The sequence below is a fragment of the Tachysurus fulvidraco genome, chromosome 8 (assembly GCF_022655615.1).
Source record: "Tachysurus fulvidraco isolate hzauxx_2018 chromosome 8, HZAU_PFXX_2.0, whole genome shotgun sequence".
In the NCBI taxonomy this organism is placed as follows: Eukaryota; Metazoa; Chordata; class Actinopteri; order Siluriformes; family Bagridae; genus Tachysurus; species Tachysurus fulvidraco.
In genome coordinates, this window is record NC_062525.1 from 13,750,481 (window position 1) to 13,778,144 (window position 27,664).

The 27,664-nt window shown below is 38.0% G+C and overlaps 2 protein-coding genes and 1 non-coding gene across 8 annotated transcripts in view; 1 reads left to right on the forward strand and 2 right to left on the reverse strand.

Annotated features, from left to right (window-relative positions):
- Positions 1-6,824, forward strand: part of LOC113662586 (myosin-16) — a 38,784-nt gene extending 31,960 nt beyond the window's left edge. For all 4 annotated transcript variants that reach the window (XM_027177515.2, XM_047817391.1, XM_027177514.2 and 1 more), the window contains 8 exons: positions 293-396; positions 571-763; positions 1,107-1,310; positions 1,478-1,603; positions 2,013-2,183; positions 2,359-2,559; positions 4,147-4,293; positions 5,405-6,824. In XM_027177515.2, the coding sequence (XP_027033316.2) occupies positions 293-396; positions 571-763; positions 1,107-1,310; positions 1,478-1,603; positions 2,013-2,183; positions 2,359-2,559; positions 4,147-4,293; positions 5,405-5,557 (1,299 nt within the window). In that variant the 3' untranslated portion in view covers positions 5,558-6,824. The remainder of the gene's footprint in view (positions 1-292; positions 397-570; positions 764-1,106; positions 1,311-1,477; positions 1,604-2,012; positions 2,184-2,358; positions 2,560-4,146; positions 4,294-5,404) is intronic.
- Positions 122-203, reverse strand: trnal-aag. Its single transcript has one exon. It is a non-coding gene; the product is annotated as a tRNA-Leu (tRNA).
- An 890-nt stretch (positions 6,825-7,714) lies between the features above and the next one.
- The window catches only part of LOC113662587 (growth arrest-specific protein 7-like), a 38,922-nt gene continuing 18,972 nt past the window's right edge, over positions 7,715-27,664 (reverse strand). The window contains exons 4-14 of one of the 3 annotated variants that reach the window (XM_027177517.2): positions 25,430-25,515; positions 23,715-23,765; positions 18,209-18,301; positions 16,802-16,917; positions 15,811-15,885; positions 14,333-14,411; positions 12,783-12,911; positions 12,105-12,228; positions 9,548-9,627; positions 9,361-9,459; positions 7,715-9,154 (exon numbers count right to left, since the gene is read on the reverse strand). In XM_027177517.2, coding sequence (XP_027033318.2) covers positions 9,041-9,154; positions 9,361-9,459; positions 9,548-9,627; positions 12,105-12,228; positions 12,783-12,911; positions 14,333-14,411; positions 15,811-15,885; positions 16,802-16,917; positions 18,209-18,301; positions 23,715-23,765; positions 25,430-25,515 — 1,046 coding nt within the window. In that variant the 3' untranslated portion in view covers positions 7,715-9,040. The remainder of the gene's footprint in view (positions 9,155-9,360; positions 9,460-9,547; positions 9,628-12,104; positions 12,229-12,782; positions 12,912-14,332; positions 14,412-15,810; positions 15,886-16,801; positions 16,918-18,208; positions 18,302-23,714; positions 23,766-25,429; positions 25,516-27,664) is intronic. The other 2 variants (XM_027177518.2, XM_027177519.2) reach the window with 2 other exon arrangements.

The window sequence follows — 27,664 nt, forward strand, 5'->3', positions numbered from 1 at the left end:
GATTATTATTTTTCAAGTATCAAACTTGACAGCTCAAGGAAAGCATTTTATTTTATGGCCCTCGGATTCTCCTTTGATGTACAATGGTTTCCTTAAAATCATCAATCAAAACTCATTGTTTTGGCAGCGGTGGGATTCGAACCCACGCCCCCGAAGAGACTGGAGCCTTAATCCAGCGCCTTAGACCGCTCGGCCACGCTACCCACACTTTGTGGTTTTTTTACCGCTCTAACTGTAAAAACGTAACCGTTAAACTGGAAACACAACTCTAATCCTAGATTTGACTTTGCAGGCTGAGGAGACAAAAGTACTTCGGTTGCAACTGGAGCTTTCTCAAGCCAAAGCAGACACTGACCGTAGGCTGCAGGAGAAGGAGGAGGAGATGGAGGCTACAAGGTGACCAGTTTGCTGTTCTAAAATACACTACATACAAAAATGTATACTCTTAAATTAATCTTTCTCGTTTGTTTTACTATCCCCAGTAAGAAGTCCTATTCTTGACTCTTTTGCTTGTGCTATACAAAGTCGTAAAAGCGTAAACAAACTTAAAAGTGTGAATGTTACATGTAGGAAAATCCACCAGAGGGCGCTGGAGTCTGTTCAAGCCAGTTTGGATGTGGAGGTGAAGGGAAGGACAGAGGCGGCGCGTGTGAAGAAGAAGATGGACGGTGATATAAATGAGCTGGAGTTACAGGTGGACCTGCTCAATAAGAACAACGCAGAGCTCATGAAAAGTGTCAAAAAGATGCAACAACAGATCAAGGTTTCCTCACCTCTAGTGTTTTTGTTATTTGTTTATTTTCACATTTCTCTGCAACTGTACAAAGTACCAGTTCCCTTTGTATCACTTTATTATGAATCATATATTTAATCCACACTTTTAGCAGCATGACAGTTCCTCAATTACAGGGCTGTATTCCAATCTTTTAACATTTAACAGTTCCATGATTTCCCACCTCTGTGAACCTGTATGTTAGATATATGTAATAAAGTGGCCAGTCAGTGAAGGTGATAAACTGGTACATTTCCTTCGTTAAGAAACGGTGTGATGAATGATCACGCTGAACCTTGCACAGTGACACCTGACACTGTATGGTCTGCTTCAGGACCTGCAGGTTCAGCTGGAAGAAGAAGCACGGTTGCAGGAGGAGCTGAGAGAGGAACAGGCACTGCTGGAGCGCCGCTGCACTCTGCTGGTCACCGAGGCGGAAGAGAGCCGCACCGTACTCGAAGCGGCAGAGCGAGCTCGCAAAACCCTGGAGACTGAGCTCCAAGAGTCCAGGGAGAAATACAACGACATCAACAACCAGGTGCGGTCGTGTTAGAAACCTGACCTGGTGTCAAAAACAATTAAAACCAAATTGAAACAAATGATACATTAGAATACTGTTTTTATCATTAGTGAATAAATTCATCATGCCTTCGACGGCGTTATTAAGACGTTCAACTGTTTTCTCATGACTTCATGTCCGTGCAGCTACAGTCAGCCTGCAGCGGGAAGCGAAAACTGGAGGTGGATCTTCAGCAGGTCACCCAGGAGCACGAGGAGCTGCAGAATGAACTGAGAGGAGCTAATGATAAGATCAAGAAAGCTCTATGTGAGGTATAGTAATCCATGGTAGCATAGACCCAAACATCATTGGTTATGGACTCCAATTATCTGGTCAAGCTCTTGATTAAAACACAAGATACACAACATCACACTGACAAATTAAAAAGATATGCAGTGATCAGATCTTAACATTTGACAGATGGCCTTATCCAGAGAAACTTACATTTAATCTCATTTTTAGACAACTGAGAGTTAGGGGCCTTGCTCAGGGGCCCAGCATTTGCAGCTCGGTGGACCTAGGATTTATACTAACAACCTTTTAATCAGTTGTTCAACACCTAAACCACTAAGCTACCACATCTCGTAGGACTGCTATTGCTATGCAGTTAACAGTACATGAGCTTGGAGACGATTGTCTTTACCTCACAGACTCTGTGATCTTGTGTTTTTTTCTGTGCAGACTGCACGAGTGGCTGAGGAGCTTCGTGTGGAGCAGGAGCACAGCATGCATTTGGAGCGTGTGAAGAAGGGCTTGGAGGCTCAGCTCAAAGACATGACCATCAGACTGGATGAGGCTGAGCAGCTGGCCATGAAAGGAGGAAAAAAGATTATTCAGAAGCTGGAAGGCAGGGTAAAGAACAGAAATTCACACTGCCTCCATATAAACTGCACTTCAGACACACAGAGGTGTTCACCACTCAACAACCTTATGTCTCAGCATCTGTTCCTGTGCTTTTGGTTTTTTAGACAATCCAATAATATCTCCAGTACACATCAGATGTTTCCTCACTTTCTTTATCTTGTAGGTAAAGGAGTTAGAGCTGGATTTGGAAACAGAGCAGAAGAAGTGTGCAGAGACGGTGAAGACGCTGAGGAAGAATGAACGGCGCCTCAAGGAACTCCTCTTCCAGTCTGAGGAGGACCAGAAGAACCAGCAAAGAATGCAGGACCTGCTGGAACGCCTGCAAATCAAAATGAAAACCTATAAGAGACAAGTGGAGGAGGCGGTATGAAGAAAATCATTCTAAACCAAAACGAAAAATTCTGAACACATAAGTTCAAACAATTCACAAAATGGTCTAAAAATGCATAGTATAACAGTAACATAACTTAATACAGTGGTACCCCGCTTATCGACCGGCTCGGACATCGACCTTTTCGCTTAGCGAACAGTTTTCCAACCGAAATTTGTGCCCACTGAACGACCAAATCCCCGCTTATCGACCTCGACCCACGTGGCCCGAGGGGAAGGATCTTCCCAGTCTCGCCTCAGCCTTCGTGGAAAGAGCATCTATCGTAAATTAAACTTCGGTTTGTGAACAATATTAGTGTTATTTAGTGGTCAATATAATTATTTTTGTTAGTATATTTATTATTAGTAATTTTTTTAGTATTTATGTACCTGTATTATTTTATGTATTATTTCGTATTAATACTGCTAAAAAGGGGCAAAAATTGTTAATTATTGGGTATCGGTGGAGGTCTGGAATGGATTAATTGGGTATCCATTATTTCTTATGGGATAATTACATTCGCTCTTCGACCTTTTCGCATTTCGACCGGTTTTAAGGAACGGATTAAGGTCGATAAGTGGGGTACCACTGTATCAGGATATACACTGTATATATACACTGTACAACCTCAGAAGAAGACTTTAAGTGTGAGTGTAAGTAAGAAATGATTTATACTGAGAAAGCAGTTAAAACTTTTCGTATTATCAGATGTTTTCTCGGATTTTCACCTGAGTGGATATTCTTTAAAAAGCGGGATCTATTCTATAATATCTTTTCTAATTTTAAGTCACTTTTGCTTTTTTTTAGCTTGTATCCCTAAGCTAATCACCAATGCAAGACTTCCCTGTTGTGGGACGAATAAAGGATTATCTTATCTCATCTTATAATATCCTTTCTTAAAATATTAGTTATTTATAAATAATATAAATATAAACGTGTCTGTTAAATGCAGTGGCATGAGTGCAACTGAAGAATCAGCAAAAAGAAACAAAAAAAACACCTGTCATTTATCTGAGCTCTGGGTATTGAACCCAACAGTGTCGTCATCCTATTAATATGTGAGCCGACTCTCTGTTTTTAAATGAAACGAGGTGTGTGGTGAAGATATGCTTTAAGACAAGTGTGTCTAAATCATCTTGGACTAAATTCAGGCATTGGCACATTAGGTTTACTTCCACATGCTGACAAAGGCCAGGAAAATTAAACTTATGTGCAATGTGAACTAAAATGAATGGCTAGACTGCAGAATGAATAAACAACAAAGCTCAGATTTTACTTAGATCAGAGATATCAGATAGATAGAATGCAACTGAGCGAAAAGCTTCATTTGACCTAAACTAAGCCCCAGCAAATCACTGTTTAAAATCCCCTCAAATTTATTCCTATCTGACTTAGGAATCAAACTCAAATATACTGTACCGAGACCCTCTGTTTATTTAACATTCTCACATGCTCTCATCTTGTACTCAGATTTATCCACCTGCAGCCTCGATTAAAGAAGTTCAGTGTGTCTTGATATCTGTGTGCTGTCATGAGGCCAGCTAAAATATTCAGCTTCAGTTGATGAATGTCTTCTTGCAGGAGGAGCAGGCCAACACAAACCTGGCCAAGTACAGAAAGACCGTACACGAGCTGGACGACGCAGAGGAGAGAGCCGACATAGCCGAGTCTGCTCTGACTAAGATCAGGACCAAGAATAGAGGCAGCTTTGGCAAGGGCTACTCATCAGTAAGTCTGATCATGACAGCAGTTCCCCTGGGAAAAAAAACTACATATACACTATATTGCCAAATGTTTTGGGACGCCCTTTCAAATCATTGAATTCAGGTGTTCCGATCACTTCCATGGCCACAGGTGTATACTGTACATGGAAGCACTTAAGCATGCAGACTGTTTCTACAAACATTTGTGTAAGAACAACAGCAAATCAGCCTCGAACTGGTAGGCCATGTAAAATCACAGAGAGAGGTCAGCGCATGCTGAAGAAGTGGCCAACCTTCTGCAGAGTCAATCGCTACAGACTTCCAAACTTCGTGCAGCCTTCAGATTAGCTCAAGAACTTTGCATAGAGAGCTTCGCGGAATGGGTTTCCATGACTGAGCAGCTGCATATAAGCCTTACATTATAAAGTGCAAAGCAAAGCGTTGGATGCAGTCGTGTAAAGGAGTGACGACTCACACTTTTCTGTCTGGCAATCCGATGCATGATTCATGGTTTGGCGCTTGTCAGGAGAACGGTACTTACTGTATGTGCCAAGTGTAAAGGTTAGTGGAGGGGGATTATGGTGTTGGGTTGTTTTTCAGGGGTTGTGTTTCTCCCCTTTGTTCCAGTGAAAGGAACTCTTAATGTTTCAGCATATCAAGACATTTGAAACATTTCCATGCTCCCAACTTTGTGGGAACAGTATGGTGATGGCTTCTTCCTGTTCCAACATGACTGCGCACAAATCAAGCTCCATAAAGACATGGATGAGCGAGTTTGGTGTGGAGGAACTTGACCGGCCTGGATAGCGGCTTGACCTCAACTCGATAGAACACCTTTGGGATGTATTAGAGCGAAGACCTTCTCGCTCAACATCAGTGCCTGACCTCACAGATGCACTTCTAAAGAAATGGTCAAAAAGTCCCATAAACGCACTCCTTAACCTTGTGTAAAGCCGTACCAGAAGATTCGAAACCGTTATAGCTGCAAAGTGAGGGCCGACTTCATATTAAACCCTACGGATTAAGAATGGACATTAAAGTTCATGTGCATGTAAAGGGAAAGTCCCAAAACTTTTGGCAATATTGTGTATTTTATAGTGTCTTGTTCTGACATTGTGTTGTTGAATTTGTCACAGGGTTACAGCACTCCTTATGCAGGGGTGGTACGATCCCCCAGCTCTGTGGGCTCAGAAGGCAGAGGCGAGAAGATCCTCACTGATGATGATGAATCAGTCAGTTCTCTCATCCCAACTTATCTCAATTCCCTGAAAAAACTGATGATTGACTAAGCCTTTTGCTGGTCACACCTTTATATTCTCAGTATTATCCTTTTTTTTTTACTTAAAATACAGTGTAGGCTGTAAATATCTGGTCAGTGACAATTTAGTTGTTTTGGCTGAGAACTCCTGCACACTGGATCTGAAATAAATCACCACACATGAGCCTTAAATAAAAACAAACTCCATCTTATTAATTGTCTGAATCGTATAGGAATCATTTGGCCAGCTGTGTATTGTTGCACTATTAGTTCATACACAGAATAGCTAACCAGATGTGTTGTCATTTCTCACCGTTTATAATTTTTTTAAAGAAGAACTTAAGAAGAGGACCAAAGAAACAGGACATCCTAGAGTACATCTGATATCTATCAGAAACAAAGCCAAAGCAACAATATTGCATGACTGTTCAATTATTTGAATGTTTTTTGCCAAAACGTCATTCTGAAATGCCAACAAGTTCTTTTTGCAAATATAAGATATATTTGATTAGTTTCTTCTTCTTCTTCTTCTTCTTCTTCTTCTTCTTCTTCTTCTTCTTCTTCTTCTTCTTCTCATTATTATTATTATTATTATTATTATTATTATTATTATTATTATTATTATTATTATACCCACTGAGTATTTAAAGATATATAACTGTACACTGCTGTGTAAAAGTTTGGGATCACTCGGACATTTCAGTTTTCTAAAGAAAAAAACACATTTGATCTATTTCTAAAACATAAAACGAATCCGATCAATTTTAAATAAAGATCATTATTTCAAAGAGGATCATTATCAGTAACCATCAGTCCTCTGTTTCAGTCTCATGTTGTTTGCTAATCCATGTTAATCGTCTTTAAGGCTAAACGATTATAAGACGATCATTTTGTAACTGAACGGGTTGTAAACACCTTCTTTAGCTTTAGTTTCACTTTAGTTCCGTGTCTGGAGGATCATCAGGTGTTGTGGGTTTGTTATCAGGAAATAAAGAACGTTCTATCTTTTTATGATTATGAAGTTATCTTACCTTACTGTGAATTTCTCTCTTCAAAGAACAGCACAAAATAACTCTAATTAAAAAAGACAAGGGAATTTCCAAGTGATCCCAAACTTTTGAACAGAAGTGTAGGTTTGGTAGGTTTACTTACATTCCAGTTTTGCAAGTGTGCAAATTTTGGAAATAAATGGATTACTAAGGGATTTTTTTTCAGACAGGATTCACTGTATTAATAAGATTGTATTGTAATCCCTTATAAATGTCAATTTTTTAACAATAAAATTAGAAATAAAAATATTTTTGCATTCTTTTTATTTCCAGGAATGAAGGTTGTAACTTTAATATACTTTATTTCACAAGGGAAAAAAAATCAGTTGACATTTTATCCTTCATTTACAATCTTCTACATACATTTTGTAGTAAACACCAAAACTAAAGAAATGTACATCAGCAATCAAAGAAACCATAACAAAGCTGTTAGAAATTGAGAAAAAAAGAGAGAGATCTTTTTTAGTCAGTAACATAAAAACTTGTGTTATTATTATTTTCAGTACAACATTTGGTATAAAAACTAGCATAGTGCAAAATAATTTCAATATATTATCTGTAGCTCTTTAATTTCTACACATTTCTTACATGTCTGGATGTTTGGAGCCTGTCCTCAACACTGTCTGTTACAAAAAGTAAAGAAAATTCTCAAAAGATCAGAAGGAAGCAGATGGATAAAGCTGTTTATGGAGCTGTGTTGTGGAAGTGTGCCTCAGTATTCATTAGGACCAGAAGATGGTGGCAGTGGAATATGATATCAAAGCTTATGAGGTCAAATCCCCAGACTGCATGATAGCCACTGTTTGGCTTGATTTGCCAAATTAATACATTAGATGTATTCTAAAGTTTCACAAGCTCTCAAGATATTTTTTATTTTTTAGTATTATATATAGCTTGAGATATGCAGTTTCAGTGCACAGCTATACATGCTGCAAGATTTCTGAGTGAAAAAAATGATGACTAGTAATAAGACTTAGTGCGAAATCATCCAGAAGAAAAAGATCTAAAAACAAACAGAGTGAATCAGTGTATATTATAACAGAGAGATTCCCATATGAAAGATGAGCATATGAAAAGAGCATATGAAAGAGCATATGAAAGAGGTTATGAAAGAGATTGAAGGCTGTTATAAAGCCAAATAATAGGAATATAAAGTTTATTTCAATATATACACACACAAATCATATTAATATCACATTCATGAAGTCAGATCTAAACCCTTGCATCATTGCAATTGTAATTGCAAACCAATCACAATAAATGTATTCTTGATATAATAGAAAGTTTGTCTTAAAATTTCTACCCTTTTTTTTCCACAAAAAACTTTTTTTATTTTATATATATATATATATATTAACAAGCATTTGATTAGGCAGCTCAACACTCTTGGAGGAGAACATTCATGCCAGCATCTGTTTTTTCTACCTGAAGTGCTGTTGCAGACAAAAAAATTAATTCTGTGATCATGAGATGACATCACGTCCCTTAGAAGACATAATGTGACTGACAAACGGGTTCCTACTTTAGTAAAAATACGACCAAAAATATTTGACCATGACTGCAATTTAGTATAAAGTGACTGGCAGCTGCTATGATGTTCTGTGATAATGGACGAACTATACGATGGGATTGGATTCCAAATTGGATTGGATTTTTACTGTGCAATCCCAGAACGCACTGATTAATGGTGTAAGCAGAATATCATCATAGAGTCTGACATGAAGAACATGTTATCTGTTAAAAACTTCAGCCACAATTTTACTGAGCTCAATTTCATCAATGTGAAAAGTAATAAACATAAAAAATATTCCCAAAAGTATCAGTTTACAAATATCAGTTTGATAGAGAGGACGGTCCAATTGTTCCTCTATCCATAAATGCACAGCATCTCTGGGATTTGATCTCACAAGCTCCAAAAGATCAGGTGAACACTTGAGACGATTTCCCTCCAATTTGAAGACTTTAAAGAACAGCAGATTAATTCATGCCAATTTTCTCTTAAAATTTTAACACAGGCTTAACATTTTAATTAATCCAGTTCATCTTGTAACTGTCACTTCATTATATCTCTCCGTTCATTGTTTTTACAGACATTTGTGCAGCGATGGTTCTTTGATAAATCCTGTGTGAGTGAGTGTGTGTGTGTGTGTGAGAGAGAGAGAGAAAGAGAGAGAGAGAGAGAGAGAGAGAGAGAGAGAGAGAGAGAGAGAGAGAGAGAGAGAGAGAGAGAGAGAGAGAGAGAGAGAGAGAAAGATTTATACATGTTTGTATTGGATCTATCATGTGGGTCAAAGTTCCACTTCTGTATAACACACTGCTTTGGGCAGTTGAGCTCCAGCTCCTCTGACAGCAGTTTCATTCATAAACTCATGTTTCTTTCTACTCCAGTATGTTGTTTCTCCCCATGTTCTTGCAGAAAAGACCAAAGAATCCATCTCTTCTTTCACCAACACCTTCTCTCTGAGTTAGAGCTCCATGTCCACTGGTCTCACCTCACCTGTCTTGTGCTCCTTTACCCATATCTCTCTGTCTTTAGATGGATCTACAATCTGGAGTAGTTTGTCCACTGGCTCTATGGTCTGTACAACAGAAAACATTGTCATACTTTATACTGCATGTTTTTTTGTGGAAGTGTGCTAATGATAGTTTCACAGAAATGTGTGGCAGCCTGAAGGAATGCAACTATCCAGTGACTTGATCAAAGCCTGGCATTGACTATTCGAGGTAATTGTACTTAGCTGGTGGGATTCTAGCAGTGTAGGTGTGCTCCAAGGGTATGACTTACGCTTTGGTTGAACATGTCCGTCTCATGCCGCAGCGTCGTGTATTGTCCGAGATGTTTTCTGATTATTTCGATTCGCTCCACTTCAAGTCTCTCCAGCTCCTTATAAATACAAGAAATGCAAAAACAATGTCATAACAAAATTCAGTGATTCATAGTGTATTCTTATAGAGCAGGCAAATCATCTCACCAGACTTGTAGTGACCATCTCCTCAAACCATTTAGACTGACACTGGTTGTACAGGTCAACACATCGCATCAGATCATCACCTGTGGTGAGAAATCATATCCAATACTGATTCTTTTTATTTCAGAATGATGGCACTATAGTAAGGGTAGATAGCTTCATGCTAGAGAAGATCAGTATGTTAAGATGTTTAGGTAGCTTTCTTAATTATTTATCTTTTATGAACTGTGAGCTCCAGTTATCTCTTCATTCAAACTGACATTTAGTCTAACTTGAGAAATGTTCATAAGGAAAATAAAAGTAGATTCATAATAATATTAGGGAGAAAATGAACTGACTTAAAAGTTTACTACTCCATATTTAAGCGCTTGTTTTTATTTCTAGCGCAATGCACATAATTCACCGCTAGAGGGAGCCAAAACAACATTTTAATCTATACTACTTGCCGAGAAACGTGCTTTAGACTGGTTTCTTTGTGTTTATTTGTCTTCCCAAGCTTTCAAAAATAGTTCTGAAACAAGCTTAGTCTTTTCCCATTCTTCCAAATTCCCTTTGTCTATATCCTGATGTTCCAGGCTTGTGTAAGTAATTAAAGCAAATAAAAAACTATGTTTTTAGTTTTATCACTGTAAAAATTATGTGTTCTAATCTATCTGTTATGTCTTCCATCTGGATCTTGTGTCTTTTTCTATGTATATTTCTCTTCTTTCTTTATGTCTCTTTCACGTCTTTGTGTCCTTCAGTGACAATTTTTTTCCTGAGTTTTCCATTAGCTTTAGCCACAATAAAACCCTTACCGACAGACAGGGGCGGTTCTAAGATTTCATCTTTAGGGGGTTTTAGCCCTCAGTGAGAATTAAAAACAAGAAGAGTTTTATATTATATATTATATGACTACATAGTAAGGCAAATGTTATGGTATTATTTAAAATGGCAAAAGTGGACACCAAAATCTTATGCATGATGTAATGATGAATCAAATCAGTTCATGTATGTGTGCATTCTCTACGAACAGTGTGTCCGATGAATGCAGTCAATAAAAAAATATTCACAAGACAAAGACCAAATCAATAAATGCTATTTTCTATTTAGCATTGAATTGATTTTTGCATTAATATTTTGTTTGTACTATCAACACTGGTAATAAGAATAGTGAATTTCACTGCTTTTGGTTGCCGTCTTTGCGGTTTTCTATTCGATTAACGTTATAGATAAATGCCTCCAGCTCTGACTGCGCGTGCACGCTGCGCGTACCTGTGCTTCTCCGTTTTGATAAAGCAGACAGCTGATGACGAACTTTTGAAAGACTACAACGCACGCGCGTAAAAGCAAAGTAAAAAAAATCGCTCTTGGATCAAACTGATAAATAATTTTCTTTCCCATGTCCTGCAACGTAATTTTTATTGTTTATTTATGAAAGTAAAAATTATACTTCTAGTTTTAGGGACGGCTGAGATCACACACAGGGGGGCTGAAGCCACCCTAAAAAGGCCTAGAACCGCCCCTGCCGACAGACTACCTAGATCCTATGTGTTGGCCTGTTTTGAAAAGCTACCCATGAAATTAGGAGTTATTTAGGAACTAATTTTATGTAAAAATGTGCATAGCTCTGCTGTGTGTCTTTCTCTCAGGTTGAGCTACTAAGAATGAAACCCATGAAGTGTGCCAATACTCACTGTTCAAATATTCAATTAAAGTGAAAATACACTACTCATTCACCACTTGATATTCTGAACTTTCTGCAAGAAATGTGTCTCATACAGGTTTCTAACACCATTTCTGACTTGCCCCAGATGGTATCTGGGCAAAAGGGTTAACTAGGTTCTTGGGTATGAAATGGATTATTCACCACTCGGCTTATAGGTCACTTGAGTCATACTGTACTTCCCAGTGGAAATACACCTTGCTGCCCTGTTTTTTTTTTGGTTTTTTTTTTTGGTTTTTTTTTGCACTGTGCTGTAATAATAGCTCAGAAAGTACTTATCTTGGTCTTTGTAACAAATCCAACTAGTTCTCCATAAGAGCAATGGCACAAAATCTTAAACAAAAAGATAAAATATATGTGGCAGTATGTGAAAAGTGCTTCATAATGCAGGAAGTCACACATAGCAAGGCACACTGACAAGCAGACAAACTTTAACTGTTAATGAAAGCGTGTTAAAGTGGCTCTTTACCTAACACGAATTTAAAAATCTATTCAATTAAAAAAAAAAAAAAAAAAAAAAATTGGTATTTCTTCCAATATTTTTCACACCAGAATTCAGCCACGTCGGCAAGTGATGGGTTTCCCAGACTACCACACAAACTGATTTAATTAAAAAAAAATAATAATAATAATTAAATAATGTTTAATTTTAGCTACTTTTACTAAATGGCAGTCATAAAAGCATAATGATATAGATAAAGATTTATTTATCTATAATGTCTGTTTCAGAAATAAATGCACACATAGGCACTGACTTTAAGTTTAGAAACTCATTTCAAGTTTAAGCCTTCATAAATCATAAACCTACAAGGATGGGAAGAAAAGTGAATTCAACTTGACTTCTGTGAAACTGACCTGCCTGTGTGGATTTCCTGCGGGCCTTTTTGATGTCCTCCTCAATCTTTGTGTTCAGTTTGATCTCCAGCTGTTGAGTCTTTACCTCCAGGTCTTTCTGCCTTTCTGTGAGCGCTTTACGTGCCTACAAGCACAGCAGGCAGAAAAAAAAAGGGTTTAGTTTATCCTCTTTTCTGAGCGCTGTATATCTCTTATCCAATTTCCAGTCATCTCTCAATTAAATTACAGATGTGCCTCCCTATTGACTCGCTCGACTATGCGAACCTAAATTTATATTATTGGTTTTCTTCCACTTTGGCTCTTGTAATGACCGCACTGAAATTAAATCAGCTTCTCGGGGATGGTTTATTTACTGCTTTCACTTTTCCACTGCAGACAATTGTATGCTCTGTCTCAAGGTCGTGCATGAAGGGCAAGGCCATGTGATTATTATAGAGCTCAAAAAGCCTCAGGGGTTAGGAAATGGTCTAGTGATCTGGGAAATAGAGTGGAGCTTTAATAATGCATGAGAAGGATTCCTGAAATGCTAGAAAAGTTAAACAAAAGTTCTTCTTCTGTAATAGTTTTGGATATATTCATACTTACATCACTAATATTTTTGAAAAAAAAAAAGATTTATGAACTAATCCTGTCTGCATGTACAGTACTGACTTAATAACACAATGTACTGTACTGTACCTTCTCAACAGCAGCATATCGACTGGCCAGCTGTTTCCTGAGATCGGCAATTTGGTGATCGAACTTCTTCATGTCCTTTTTAAAGTTGTCTCGATATGTAAGGAGGGGCTTTTCTACTTCACTCTGTATCTGGAGAATATATAAAAAACTAAATCAACACAAAGTCCATGTTAGTCACACATGCATGGAAATAATAGATATAACACTGACTAACTCTCCCAAAGAGTTTGCCTACATTTGCCATTCTGTGGTCATATTCAATAAATATCTTGCAGATTTGATTATTACACTTGTAACAACACTCTGCTAACAATGAGATATGATTACAGCTATATGATGATAGCTACAAAATATTGTACAACACTAGTTCATTGTATTAAAGTGTGAATGTAGTGGGGACTAGAATTCCTGATGCATGAGACTGGGACCAACCTGAAAGGTTACTGGACTAGATGCATTTTACATCTTACACACGGATGGAAGTGGGCAGTCAGATATATGACTCATGGGACAAAAAAGGCCAAATTCATTAATGTTCATTCATTTTCAATAACTGGTCAATGTCAAAGGGATTCAATTGTATGTTTTCAGGGAAATAGAACTGAGTATGTTTGTTAAAAATATTGTGGTCTGGTGCAAACAAAAGTAAAAACAAATTCCATTTTTAATTAAGCCATGACACATTTAGGTCAAAGTTATAAAAGCTTTTGGGATTAGTTAACATTTCTACTGGAATGGGTGAAATGTTTCTGCAGGACTGAGTAAGATTGGTTAGGTTTCCTTGGGAGTATGGTGGGATGATGCAAAAGGTCTGCAGGAGTTTTAGGCTTGGTCAAACCTTATGTGGGAGTGGGTGACATTGGTTAATCCCTTTTGTGGGAGTGAGTAAGATGGGCTAAAGCTTCTGTCGGAGTAAGTTAGATTGGTTAAAGCTTCTGTAGGAGTGGGTTGGACTGGTTAAACCTTATGTGTTAGTGGAAGGGATTGGGTAAACCTTCTGCGGGAGTGGAAGGCACTAATTTATCTGTCTGCAGGAGTGAGTAAAATTAATAGTAGTAGGAGTAGGCGAGATTGGTTAAACTTCCCGCCTGAAGCAGGCAGGACTGTTCAGAATTTCTTGGTAAAATGCATTTCTCCTTTGGGAGTAAAACTATTAAACACACCCCTAGGTCGAACTCGGTAGCCAGTTCATGTAAATACACTCCCTTATCGACCGATGAACAAAACATGACTCTCCTCCAAACAGCTGTACAATAGATCCCATCTTCATTTATTTGAAACTTTAAAACAGTGTGTCATCATGAGAGTTTAAAATGCATAATGGCTTTATATACACTAAACATGTAATTTGTGGAGATAAAGAGAATCAATTTCTATATAGTATAAACTCAATCATATAAATTTGAACAGTATTTTGGCTTTGGTTGATTCTGACATTTGATGTGACATTCGAGGAAATTGCTGCTTTGAATTAAATATGCAGAAACGTCAGCTTGGATATACTTTTGTAAATCACTAGACAAAATTCAGTTTCACATCTTTTGAATTACCTTAGAAGAGAACTTGAGATGCACTTCGGCCTCGTCTGCCAGGCTTTTCTTCAGCTGGGCCCACGCCTCTCCAAGTGTACTAGAGATATATGAGGAATTTGCATGAGATGGTCATATTGACCTAGCTCATTCTGGACATGATGCAAATTCAGTACTTTTGATCCAGCACCATGCACATTTTGGATAGATAGCTGTGGAAATAGCTAAAGACTGAATCTAAGGCAAAAGAACATAATTGCAGCTGTGACACAGTTGTCTTTATAGTAACAGCTTATGCTGTGTCTTAAAATGTCTATGCAAAAGAGTATGTTGAAATTCACCAGGCCAAAAATGGAAAAAACTGCATAACTAGCAGACTAGCAAGTTATTTTTAAAATATGTTTAACTGATTCATCAGTTAAAGACTCATCAGTTTAAGGGTCAAGCAGTACAATAAGATGAACCTGCATGGAGAAGTGTTTATTGTCTTGTTTCAGGCATTCATCAGACTTTTTTTTTTTTTTGTCAAACTTGTTAGCCTGAACAATTAGGAGCCCAAAGTTCTGAGTGAAATAATTGTGGCCAGTGTGCAGATTTAAAAGGCTCTAAATGGGAGACGTGTGGACTTTACTTTTCCAATACATCCCTTTCCTATTCATCTTGGCACAAAACAAAGACAATACATACTAACAGTCTGATAAGATAAAGGCAAAAGTGACAGAAAAATTACTTTTTACCAAATTCTTTAATGCACACTTCTTACGTAATTATGTGGATGGAATTGTTCATGTCCTCAATTTCAGAGGCAGCACATGGTTTTCCAGCAAGGTATTAAAGGTCATGGCCTGCACTTTAGCAACAAAGCCATCTACAATGGAAACTACACAAATGTTAATTTCAGGAAAAACGTGTTTGCGGACGTGGCTGCAGGAGCCAGGCGGCGGAACAATGGCCATCACAAGTCACAGCAAAATCTGCCATGAGAGGCAGAATAATGCAAGCATTGTGGCGCCTGTCTGGGTGGGTGGACCTCTGCTGCATGATCTGTGCTCTGTATGAAACAATTAGCCCTCTTTATCAGAACTGGCATGGCGACTCAGAGAAATCTGCAATTGGGCAGAGTGACAGCTTTGTGGTAATGACAGAAAAGCTGGAGGAATGTTTTATGCTGGTCAGAACTGTAGTGGCGCACTGATTTTAATGGACACACAGATGGATACAATTAAATGTAAACAAATGTATGTAAACGTCTGATCTACTGAAAAATTGATCTAGTAAATTAAAGCTAAGCTAAGAATAGTAGCCTCTTGGCTATTAGTATAAAATGACCTCTGATGGAAATAACTTAGCTAAAACAGGAGGATTCTTACAGTAACATGAAATGTCTGGAGTTGTGAAAGTTGTAATATTGTAGTCAAAGAACTTTCTCTTAACCTACATCATATGCTTTAAACCCATTACCACTTTACCTACTACAGCTGCTACAGATGAACACTTACCCTTCCTCCTGAGCTGCGAGAGGGATCTGAGAGAGTTTCAAGAGATTCTTGGCATACTCTTCTTCGATCTTGATCCTAAAGGAACAAAAGCAAAGCATCTTTTATGTTTTTTTCTTTGTTTTTATTTTTAACATGTAGAAAACATGGTTTCTAGCTATGGTGGTTGAAGTGCATCTGGGTCTAGAAATTCTCATGATGAGGGCATTTCCTGCTCTTCTTGTCCTTTAGCTGACCCCCCCTCATTCCCACTGTGAGGAAAATGGGAAAGTGGTACTACGTTTGACCCCTTACATCCCATTCCTGCTACTTTCCCTGATTTTTCCCAGATCTTTTCTGTCAGCTGCTGGTTTGTGCAGTACATAGGACAATGGACTTAATTTAGCCTTCCCTTTAAAGTACTTGGCATTGCTGACCCTACTGTGTAAAACATTTTTTATATAGTTTCCTCATGTTATTAAAAGCTACACGGCAACAAACAACAAACAAACAAACAAACAAATAAATAAATAAATGACCCAAGTGATGGCATGGATAATTTCTGAATACACTGAAAGGGAGCTCGGACTGAATACACACTGCTGTTTCAGCGATCAGGAAACAATACTAACGACACCTAGCATGAGTTGTCATTAAGCTGAATTGTGTAACTCTGTCCACTCAGCAGGAAGATTTCCCAATTTTGAAAAGAAAAACTTGTTTTCTGTAGAGAATTTACAGAACTTCAACATCTGTCATTAATAAAATAGAGGAAATTCGATGTGACACTGGTGGTTTTCATGGCAACAAAAGAGAAGAAGTATAAAAGTGTTACACAACCCAGGATTTACAGAGAATCCTGCTGAGTTGCCAGCTGAAATGTCTTTAAAGTACCATATATTTGTGTGACAAAACAACATGGGATTCGATCGGAACTCATTACGAGTCATCTGTTCATAAAGTAATGGTAATGCAGGATACACAGACTAAAGCAGTGCTATGAGATTTGATCTACCTCTCTCTCATAAAGTCAGCCATCTCCTTCTGCATCTGTTTTCCCTTCAACTGCTTCTGCATTAAGACCTCAAAGCCTGAGATGCTGGCATTCCCCTGTGGGTCCTTTCTGTCTGCCTGCAACAGGAGACAAAACATGAGAGCTGGTAAACATGCCGAGAGCCACACTGTCAAATAAAATCAGCAGGAGTTATATGATGGAAACAATGTTTTGTCCTGCTTGGAAATTTCTTCACATATTCTTGAGGTAGGAATCTGCAGAGACTCTGTGTGCAGTGACCTAAATATTAACATGCTGTTTATCTCCTGTATCGGTACAATTTAAAAGAGTGGCATTACAAAGGAGCCTAAAGAACACAGTGAAACCCGGGCAAAGATAAGGTGCAGTGACTCAAGCTTGAAAAGAGCGCTGTGGAATATTGATATTGAAGTCTCGAAACTGATTGTTCAGAAACTGATTTTTGTATAAGTTCAAAGTTCGAATATTAAGCATAGGTTAATATCAATGTACTCATTATGTTAATTTTTTGTTTCTATAGTGACTAGTCCTGCACTGGGACTTGTATTAATTACATCACAATAAATGAAATACAAAAAATTATTGCTGTTTAAAAGGTTAATATTTTAAATTTGTGGTACAATTGTTGGTGTAGCCATTTTTTGTTAGGAAACATTTATTTATGGAAACAGTCTCAGTTGTAAGCACTATGCAACTGTCACGGTGCTTTAATTTCCCTTTTTTTTTAAAAGAGAAAGAGAGACAGAGAGAGAGAGAGACAGAGAGAGAGACAGAGAGAGAGGGTTGTTCAAATGACAGAGAAAAAGAGAAGCAAATGCTGGTGAGCTAACTACTGTTTACATTGGATAAAACATAAGTGATTACAGGGTCTTCAGTCTGATATAACCAGAGTGACACATTTATTTCTTTTATACAGCTGAACAACTGAGGGCTAAGGGCCTTGCTCAGGGGCCCAGATTGGTAGATCTGGGACTCAAACTCATGAGCTTCCAATCAGTAGCCCAACACCTTAACCACTGAGTTACTACATCCACCTTAAATAATTATCATCGTCTTAAGTCCATGATCCGTTGTGTATTAGTGCTTTCACAAAAAAACTGTACATCAATGTTTACTTTAACAATTTGCAATAGTTGATGCGAATAATGTGAGTCGAATTACTAAGTTTAGAAATGAGAAGAACTAGAATCAGAAATTACAGAATGACACGTGTACCTACGTGTATCATACCTCTGGGTTTGGACTGTATTACTTGGTGATGAAAAATCTCTCTCTCTCTCTCTCTCTCTCTCTCTCTCTCTCTCTCTCTCTCTCTCTCTCTCTCTCTCTCTCTCTCTCTCTCTCTCTCTGTGTCTCTCTCTCTCTCTATTACATCCACTGCTTGCTTACCCAAAAATAATCGCAGTAGCTCCAATCGTTTGGTTTAAGGAGTTGCTGTTCGGTGGTGTGTAACGGGAAGGGGAACGTCACACAGTTGATTTGCTGAAGAAAAACAAACAAAACACAACACACAGCATGATAGAACATTTTGTAAAGGCAGTAACAGCAAATACTAAATCAGAAGGAATATCTGGATTCATTTTTATACCAGCAGCTCTGGCTAGAAATTAAAAGAATTAAATGGATCCGTGCGTTCTTATATGTTGGAGTTTCCATAGTAGCAGCTCATTAAGTTGAGGAATAAGAGAACTGATAAAAACTAAGAGAAATAATATGAACAACGTAAGTAAGCAGACTTTTATTTAACAGTTATGGAAAACAACAAGTTGGGTTTCTTTGTGTTATAACGTCACAGGAGAGAAAAATGAGGGGCAGGTGAAGGAACTACTGTTTATGACTGATTAATGACTATGTACCTAATCACGTAAGGAGTCTCACAACATTTAATGAAATTATAAATAGTTTAAAAAAACTCAGTGTTATTGATTAAAAATTAAAGTTTCTATTCTAGTCACCGTATTATAAGAAGAGTAAACACTTGAAAATGTGCTGTTATAGGAAAACGGAGCTATATCCTAAACCAGAGTTTATCCTACACTTATCGCATCACTTTTTTCAGCAAATAATGAGTGATTTTAGTCATTTAGGCGGAGCTTTCCTGCTGTGAGATTTTCTTACACTCATTGTCACTACGTGACTCAACGTGGGCATTGTATAATGAGCCGCACCCACGCTACGGTCACATGGCCACCCTGCACTATACCACAAGAGATACACAAAAGGCTCTCCTCCTTTAAATCTGTCGTTCCTTTGAAAAGCAAAATGCAGGTCCAGTTCCTTCTCGATGTGAATGTTATTTAGAGATCTTCCACGATGAATGAGTATCATTAATCAACTCCTTCCTCATAGCGGCTTTGTGCCCGTGGTCCGCCTATGAGGCTAAATTTGCTTTGTTTATTCTGCATCCTATGACAGTTCTGAGTTCTGTTTTCAGGTTGAATACAGCGCAGAGCTGTGACAACAAGACTGACTAATAACAGATGTGTTTCGTGCTGCCTGTCTAACGGCAGCTTACAGCTCCCTGTCTCAGTAGAGTGCTAAACAGAGTGAAAACATCTGCAAGGCACCTGGTGATGTCTAGACTTCTTACATATTTACAATCTGTGAATTTTTCTCCGAGATCAAGATATACCTCTTTGGTCTATGGTCCTGAGATACAAAAAAGGTTGATAACACCTATTAAAAAAAAGGATTCATCTTTCACATAAGCTAAAAACAGCATATGTTGAATTTTCCATGAGGGATGTCTCTACCTAAACGTCAAAGATAAAGGGTGTTGTCAAGGTGCATATGTTAATTTAGTACATACAGTGTGATTTAATAAGCCTGAGAGGTACAGATGGTATTTGTTTGTGCTAATCGATATGGTTGAGGAGCAGGTATTATATTCATGGAAGTCAGTTTCGGAGACCAAAATTATATCATGAAAGTTTTTGAAGATTGGTGAAAACAATCAGACATTTTCATAAAATGCTGAATTTCAGTGGTTGGTTTTGTATTAGATATCCGCTGCATGGTGTCTAGTGTTACTGCCTCACAGCTTCAGCCCTTAATTAATGTAAAGGTTCACATGTTCTCCACATGTCCATGCTGATATCCTCAAGCTCCTGTGTTTCCTCCCAACTCCAAAGACATGCCATGATGACTGTGGTCCAATTAGCGATGTACTCCTTTGTCTCTCATCCAGTATTTACCACAACCCTAACCAGAATAAATAATGAATGAATGAATGAATGAATGAATGAATGAAGGTTCGCTCTAGATTCTCACCTCTGAAGTCAACACTTAAAAGATAGTCTGAAAGGATTTTCAATTTTTCTCACATCTCCCAGCCTTTAGATGGCTTCACACTGATAATTATTCCAAGTTCTATGTTTTTTCTTTTTACTTATCTAGGAGCTCTCAAGAACAAACAATACACACAAAGCCTCATTTGCATTTTTTTTTTACTTCCTTCACTTTGTATATGATGAAATTCACATGATTACACTTTGTTAATCTTCTGCAACATGCCCACTTTTTGCATGCCCAATTTATCCCTTTGCACATGCAAATTATTTGGGCTCTTAGAAAATCAAGGACTAAGAGTTTATTTGCTTGTATTTTTATCTCACTTTTTTGCATTTCTTTAAATACCTGAAGCAAATGAGCTTCTTTGGGATATTGTATTAAATGTGCACTATGCTGTAGTTCTGCAATTTTTTGGTAAACCTTGAGTTGATACTTTACTTGAGTGAAATTCAACCATGATGGTTCTACTACAACAATTAGTAATAAATAAGAATTGTTTTTTTTTAATGTCTGGGAAAATTCAAATGTCATTAAACCTTGGTTTAAGTGTGACATCATAACACTAGCAGTGTGTCGCAAACTACTCAGAAACCTCTTGCTAACTCTTTCAAAATCTTTTGAGGAAAATTTACTAAGCCTTGTGGAATTACTGCAATACCTGAGTGGCTCCTAAAATGTGCTCATTGTTTAAGTCATAAAAAGTAATATACAGTCTCGAAAGACAACATGAACAATCCCAGGAGCACAGAGACAGTCTGTAATGTCTGTCTAATCCTCCCAGCATTCCACACTAGGCACCCTGATGACTTAGGCCCGGGGTTCTATGGCTTCACAATAGCAGCTTTATCTGTTTTCACATTAACTCCCATGCATCTTTGCTGAGAAGAAGTTGAATAAACTAGCAACGATGCGGTCTCAGAGCTCTCAAAAACAACACAACAATCTGCTTATCAAAGTCCTCACTATGCTCAACCTTGAACAAGAGGATCAGCCCGGATCCGTCACATCCCTCTTATGTCGTACGTCTGCCATTCAGTATCTACAGAAAGAAATGTTTGAAACCATCGTGTCTGTTTATCCTCAAGTGGAACCTATAACTTTTCAGCGGCACTTCGCAGACTAGCAGAAAAAAAAACAAACAGAACTGCAACATAGTACCAGTAGTCAAGCCACTGAAATGTGTCATGTTTTATAGCATGCAGCTTGTTTTTAAGCTGACAGACACACAATGTCAGAACACATCCACTTTTTAAGTCTTGGTTCTCTGCTTAGGCAACCATTAATGGCATGTAGCTAATCGCACTTAGTCTCAGTTTAATACATGGCATTACACCATGTAACATAATCACATTGTATTACCTTATCTTTTTTGTTTATTATTTTTATTCATACAATTCATATTTTTAACAAGGTTTCTTTATTTACTTTATTTCTATGCACTGTCAAGGTGAAGCATACTGGGCTTTAATTTCACTTCGAGTTCTGTGAGAAATAAAAATCTTGAATCTTGCTCCTTATCTAATGCAAGTGATTTTAAGACAGAATTAATCACTGTCACAAACCAAACAAAACAAAACACTAAAACCATGTTAAAAACCATTTAGCATTTGTGACTATTTAATACACGTCAGTGTAAAAAAGCTTTGTGAAGGACATTTTTACAGATCAATCTAAAAAAAGATTTCTGCATTAAAGTCCTGACACTGAGTCACACATTTCTGTGGCACTGACTCACACTGAATTACTTGCAAAGCAAACACTAAATGTAGTTAGTCTATGGAGAAATACTAAGTTTTGCACTTTATCACAGCATTTTAAATACAATAAGCGTTTACATAAAATGTCAGTATCAGCTGAAAACGTTCTTTAACACGTCCCAAATGGTTTCAGACTTCAATCAGCAGATCCTACTGTGGCACAAACAAATAATAATGATGTCAGTCCATAATGTTGGTTCATTCTGAACTCTACTGGTTTCATGAACAGAATCATGTTGGCTGTTTGAAAAGAAACCGATTTCTCATTTCCCTGTGGTTTCCTTTTTTTTTTTTTTTGTTTGTTGACGTGTGACATTTGAGCAACTTTATGGCAACTCCACATCAGTTCCTGTTTTATTATTGCACTTCAAAAACAAAAAGGCTGTTCAGGGAAACATGTTGTTAAATGTGCAGCTAACTTAAAGTCCTTCATTGTTCTTTTATTTGTATATTAATTTATTGCTAGTGTGCTTTAGGGATAATATCAGCTAATATGTCAATGACATAACCTTTTTGTCGAGGCTTGTCATAATTATTTTGTTTTGTTTTGAGAGAAATTTCATGATTTGAGTTGATTTACTTATGTGGAAACAGAACATTTTGTCAAGCAAAATGTTTGTACATTTGAAAAGCCTTTTGCAACTTAGTACATTGTACATACAAAGACAATGTGAGACTTAAAATAACCACCCTACCATTTACTAAACATGATAAACAAAACTATGCTGGATGGATAACATGACCCTAATTGTGTACATGCTAATTAAGCTACACTAATAAAAGCATCTTACATCAACAGCAGTCAACATACGAGTTGTGATTGAAATAATAAGGACATGAGTAGAGGTGGTTTGTCCACTAACTTGATGGTTTTACTATCTGTGATAAAGTGAACCATATATAAGAACCTCTGCACCTCTGAACATAGAGGAGCCACTTGAGTCGGTATGGATCTCTCCTGATGGCCCCTGGAGGAGCTTTATGAGGCATATGAGACCCCAGGTTAAGGGTAGACCTAATAACAGCTGAAAAGATTACATCTTAGAGTTAGCTTGGGAATGTATAATGATCCCCCAGCAAGGCCAGGAATGTGTGTTGTTGTACATAATGCTGTACATAATAAAAAAAATTACATTGAAATGAATCTGTGGCTGGGGAAAGACTGACCTACTCAGCTTGAAAATGAATGAATGAATGAACGAATGAATGAATGAATGAATGAATGAATGAATGAATGAATGAATGAATAGCACAGATACTATGAAAAACCTATAAACTCCATGATACGCTGTTTAATAAACCAGCTCCACTATCCCGATCTGCAAAATCAGCAGTGAAAGCACACCCAGCGGGCTCATCCCATATAAATGCTTTATCTCAACAGTGCTATCCCACTACCTATGAAAACCAACGATATACCACTTCTGTAACCCCTGACACCCTGTGCCTCACGTCCACTTAAGGTTGAAAGCCAGCACTGATTATTCCTCCCAGAGCTTCTACCATGCTCAGCAGTCCCTTCATACACACAATTCAAACTTTCATTTTTCCCCCAACCATATCACAGATCTAGAACACATGAACAAATATTTGCTTCTGCACTAAACCTGTATGCCAGAATCTGATACGACTATCACAGGATCATAAAAACCAACGTCCACAAAATAACTAGCCAATGTTAAGACGCTAAAAAATGTGAAACTGCTGCTAAACCAACAGATGGACTTGCTCAGCATGATTTCTGTCCTGGTTTGGCAGCTGCTTCTTATCTCTGTACTGTGCAGGGTGTTAGGGGAGTGTGCTGTAGATATCCAGCTGCTGCTGCTGCTTTTGTTCGCAGTACTCACCGTGACTGAGGTCTTGTGCTCCGACTTCCTGGGAGATATGGACACGGGGCTCTGGGGGAGGAAATATTATCATCTTCAACTTTACTCCATAAGAGGAATACATTTTGTGCTTTAAAGTCTCTCTACATGTGTTCTGTTGTTGTTGTTGTTTTTCACCACTATGATGATCAAGAGGAGGGGCTGTAATGAGGGTTTATAATAAACTGTCACAATGCTGTCATTTTCATTTAAACATTTAAACATTTAAAATTTCCAAGTAGTCCAAAGTTTATACAAAACACTGCTTTCAGATCTATTAGAACCCCTTTAAAGTATATGATTGGTGGCCTGGGAAAACCCCTTTGCATTCTTTGTGATCATCAGATGAGAAGGCAGCTCTCCTCACACAGACACATACAAACCAAAAGATACTGACCTACAAATGTAGTCAGTCTCAAACATTACACCCATTGTGTGTCATTCTATTCTATTAAGTTTGTAATAGTAAATCTTTCAGTAAAACGTGTAACTAATTTACCTTTCAGTTAGACCTTTCAGATTGGCTCAGTTGCTCTTGTGTGTTATAATAATGCTGTGTTTTTAATCTTTAGAAGTCACATTATTTCAGGTTGGATAATTTCAGGTAGGATTTAGATGGGAATCATAATTAACAAAACAAAGACCAGGGTCACATTATGGCATATTTTCTACTATATACGTATGAATGCTGAAATATTGGTGCAACATAAAGTTATAGCATTTTAATGTCAGTTTCTCTCCCAAAACATGAAAAGGGAAAAAAATTACATTACTATGGTGTAGCCTCATAACACGACAGAAGGTATCTGATTACAAACTGAAAATCGATTAGGCTTATTCACTTTGGCACACAGCAAACAGCAGCTTCACTGTATGAGTGAATGTAATTGAATGACTGTATGGAAATCACCCTCATCTCAACAAGGTTTCATCTTTTGGCAGACTGACTGCTTTATCACAACCACCCATTAAACTGGTTCCTTATACAATGTGCAGGAAGCCTAGCTCTACAGGAGCATAAAAACATATCAATCTCCAAATAATTTTGCTCAAATATGTTAATAGGCTAAAAAATCATATTGCAGGCACAAATACATTTATTTTAGCCAGAGATCAGCCACAGAAGCATCCGATGGATTTTCCCAGACCACTTCACATCTTTTTGGTAAAGCCTTCCTTGGGAAGAATAACCAGTCTCTTCCTGTCTAATTTAGAAATACTTATAGAGTATCTTAGATACTTGTACATTCTAAACATTTTATACTCCTTTACAACTTTATAGTGTGTGATTTGTAACTGCAATAGCTTATAATACAAAAGCACTCCTATTTCTTAATACTAGTTTTTTTTTAACTGTACTGTGTGCAATTATAACGCAAGAAACACTACATTATTACTAGGATTCCCATGGATGTTTTGCTAAGGCTAAACAAAGCCTGAGTGGGAGGAAAGGCTAGGCAAGTCACCCTGTTCTGTAGCAATCTGCATATAAGCCAGAGGTTTAGGTTCTTTTAGTGCTCTTAATGTCTGCCTCACAGGTAGTCTTTTTTTTTTTGGTATGTGTGTGGAAACATTTGTGTAATGTTTCAGAGGGCTGATGAAAGACCACTTTCATAAATTTCAGCTTAAGCAGAGATGGATGGTGGTTATAAAGTTAAATAAAGAAGGCGAGATCTACAGTAGCAGATCAGTCCTACCTGTTGATCTGTGTTGGCCTTCTGTTTTGGTACATGTGACTGCTCTGTCTGATGCAATGGGCCACTGCTGCCATGAAATCCATTCACTGGAAAGAGACACAGTGGAAGGAAGTGAGCTTGACAAACTCAGAAATAAGAAATGAGCTATTCCTATCTTCAGGTTACTCCTGACTTGAGGAACAGGTCATGTCCTGGGTGATTAAGATTTCTAGATGGAGTTGCGAAAGAAAATGCACATAATGTGTGTGTGTGTGTGTGTGTGTGTGTTTGTGTGGTGTGTGTGTGTGTGTGTGTGTATGTGTGTGGTGTGTGGTGTGTGTGTGTGTGTGTGTGTGTGTGTGTGTGTGTGTGTGTGTGTGTGTGTGTGGTGTGTGTTTGTGTGTGTGTGTGTGTGTGTGTGTGTGGTGTGTGTGTGTGGTGTGTGGTGTGTGTGCGTGTGTGCGTGTGTGTGTGTGTGTGTGTGTGTGTGTGTGTGTGTGTGTGTGTGTGTGTGTGTGTGTGCATACACTCGTTACGGACAGAATGCCAACTCCAAAGCAAACAAAAGTGTTTTGAGAAGTATTATTTCTTTTTCTGTAGTATTTTTATTCACTCAACATTTTAATGGCACCGTCCTGTGCTGAATTCAATTTCAACTTCAGCGTCTGTGTTTTTAGTACTGAAAGAAAAGTGCATGTTGTGATTGTGCTTGAAAACACGCCGCTCTATTCTATTATAACAGAAGGCGGGTAGGCGCAAATGTCACCCTCACAGGGGCCTTGTTTAATCTTCAAAAACACCACAGAAGATGTGGTATACAATTCAGCAATGAATGGTCAACCAAACATAAGAGGGACTTTAGTCTTTTGATCAAATTTCAACACATGAATCAATGTGCCTGACAAGCACTCCCTTGAAAGTGTGTGGAGCTCCTCATGCTCAGTCGTATGAGTCAATACTGACAACAACACGTGCTCACGAACGGTAAAGCCACTAATAAGACACATCCTTATGTGGAGATCTTCTCATCCTGAACACATTTACAGTTTCCTTCCTCCATTTATATTGAGTGACTGATCTCTCAGGGCTGTGTCACAATTACATTAGTTGCTACACAGCAGTTTCAACATTTTTTTTTTTATAATTACTAGTAAATTCAATTATCTTTCCACCACATAAAGGAAATGAAGGTTCCTCTCTCCTGTATATCTGTACTAAATATACATTTGCTGGCCACTTTATTAGGCACACCCATAGACCTGCACATTCAAATCATTCATTATCCAATTAGCCAATCATCATCATCATCATTATCATCATCATCATCATCCATATACTGGTCAAGAGCATCAGTTAATGTTCACATCAAACATCAAAATTGAGAAACAATGTGATTTCTGTGACCTGGACTGTAGTGTGGATTTTGGTGTCAGAAGGGCAGGTTTGCGTATTTCAGAAACTACTACTGTAATATCCTGGGATTTTTACACAGTTTACACAGGAAGGTATAAGAAACAACAACATCCAATGAGTGACTGACTGTAACTGTGAGGAATACCTTGGTTAGAGGTCAGAGGAGAATGGTTAGCCTGGTTAATGTTGACTATAAGGCTACTTTAACTCATATACTGTAACCACTCTTTACAATTGTGGTCATCAGAAAATCTCAGAACATGTTAAATCCTGAGGCAAATCCTGATGCTACAACAGCAGTAAATACTAAATTAGGTTTTACTCCCATCATCCAAGAACAGGCTACACTGGGCTACAGGATCAAAAAAATTGTGTGGGAAAAGTTTGTATAAACATCACCTTGTCTGATGTATCTGAATTTCTGCAGAGGCACATAGATGGTAGAATTATGGAAGCGTTGGCTTGTCATATTTACATTATAGCACAGTGAAATTCTTTCTTCACATATCCTAACTTTGGAGGTTGGGGTCAGAGCACAGGATCAGCCATGATACAGCACCCTGGAGCAGGGAGGGTTAAGAACCTTGCTCAAGGGCCCAACAGTGGCGGCTTGGCAGTGCTGGGGCTCGAACCCCGATCCACAATCCAGAGCCTTAATCACTTGAGCCATCACTGCCCCATTATATAGATTAAAGCACCTGATTCCCAGGCAGTCTCTCATTTAAGTACTAGCCAAGCCTTAGTCTGCTTAGCTTCCAAGGTCAGACAGATCAAGCGATCTCAGAGTGGTATAGCCACAAGCACATTGAGTTACAGTACAATTTGTAAACAGCAATGAATCCA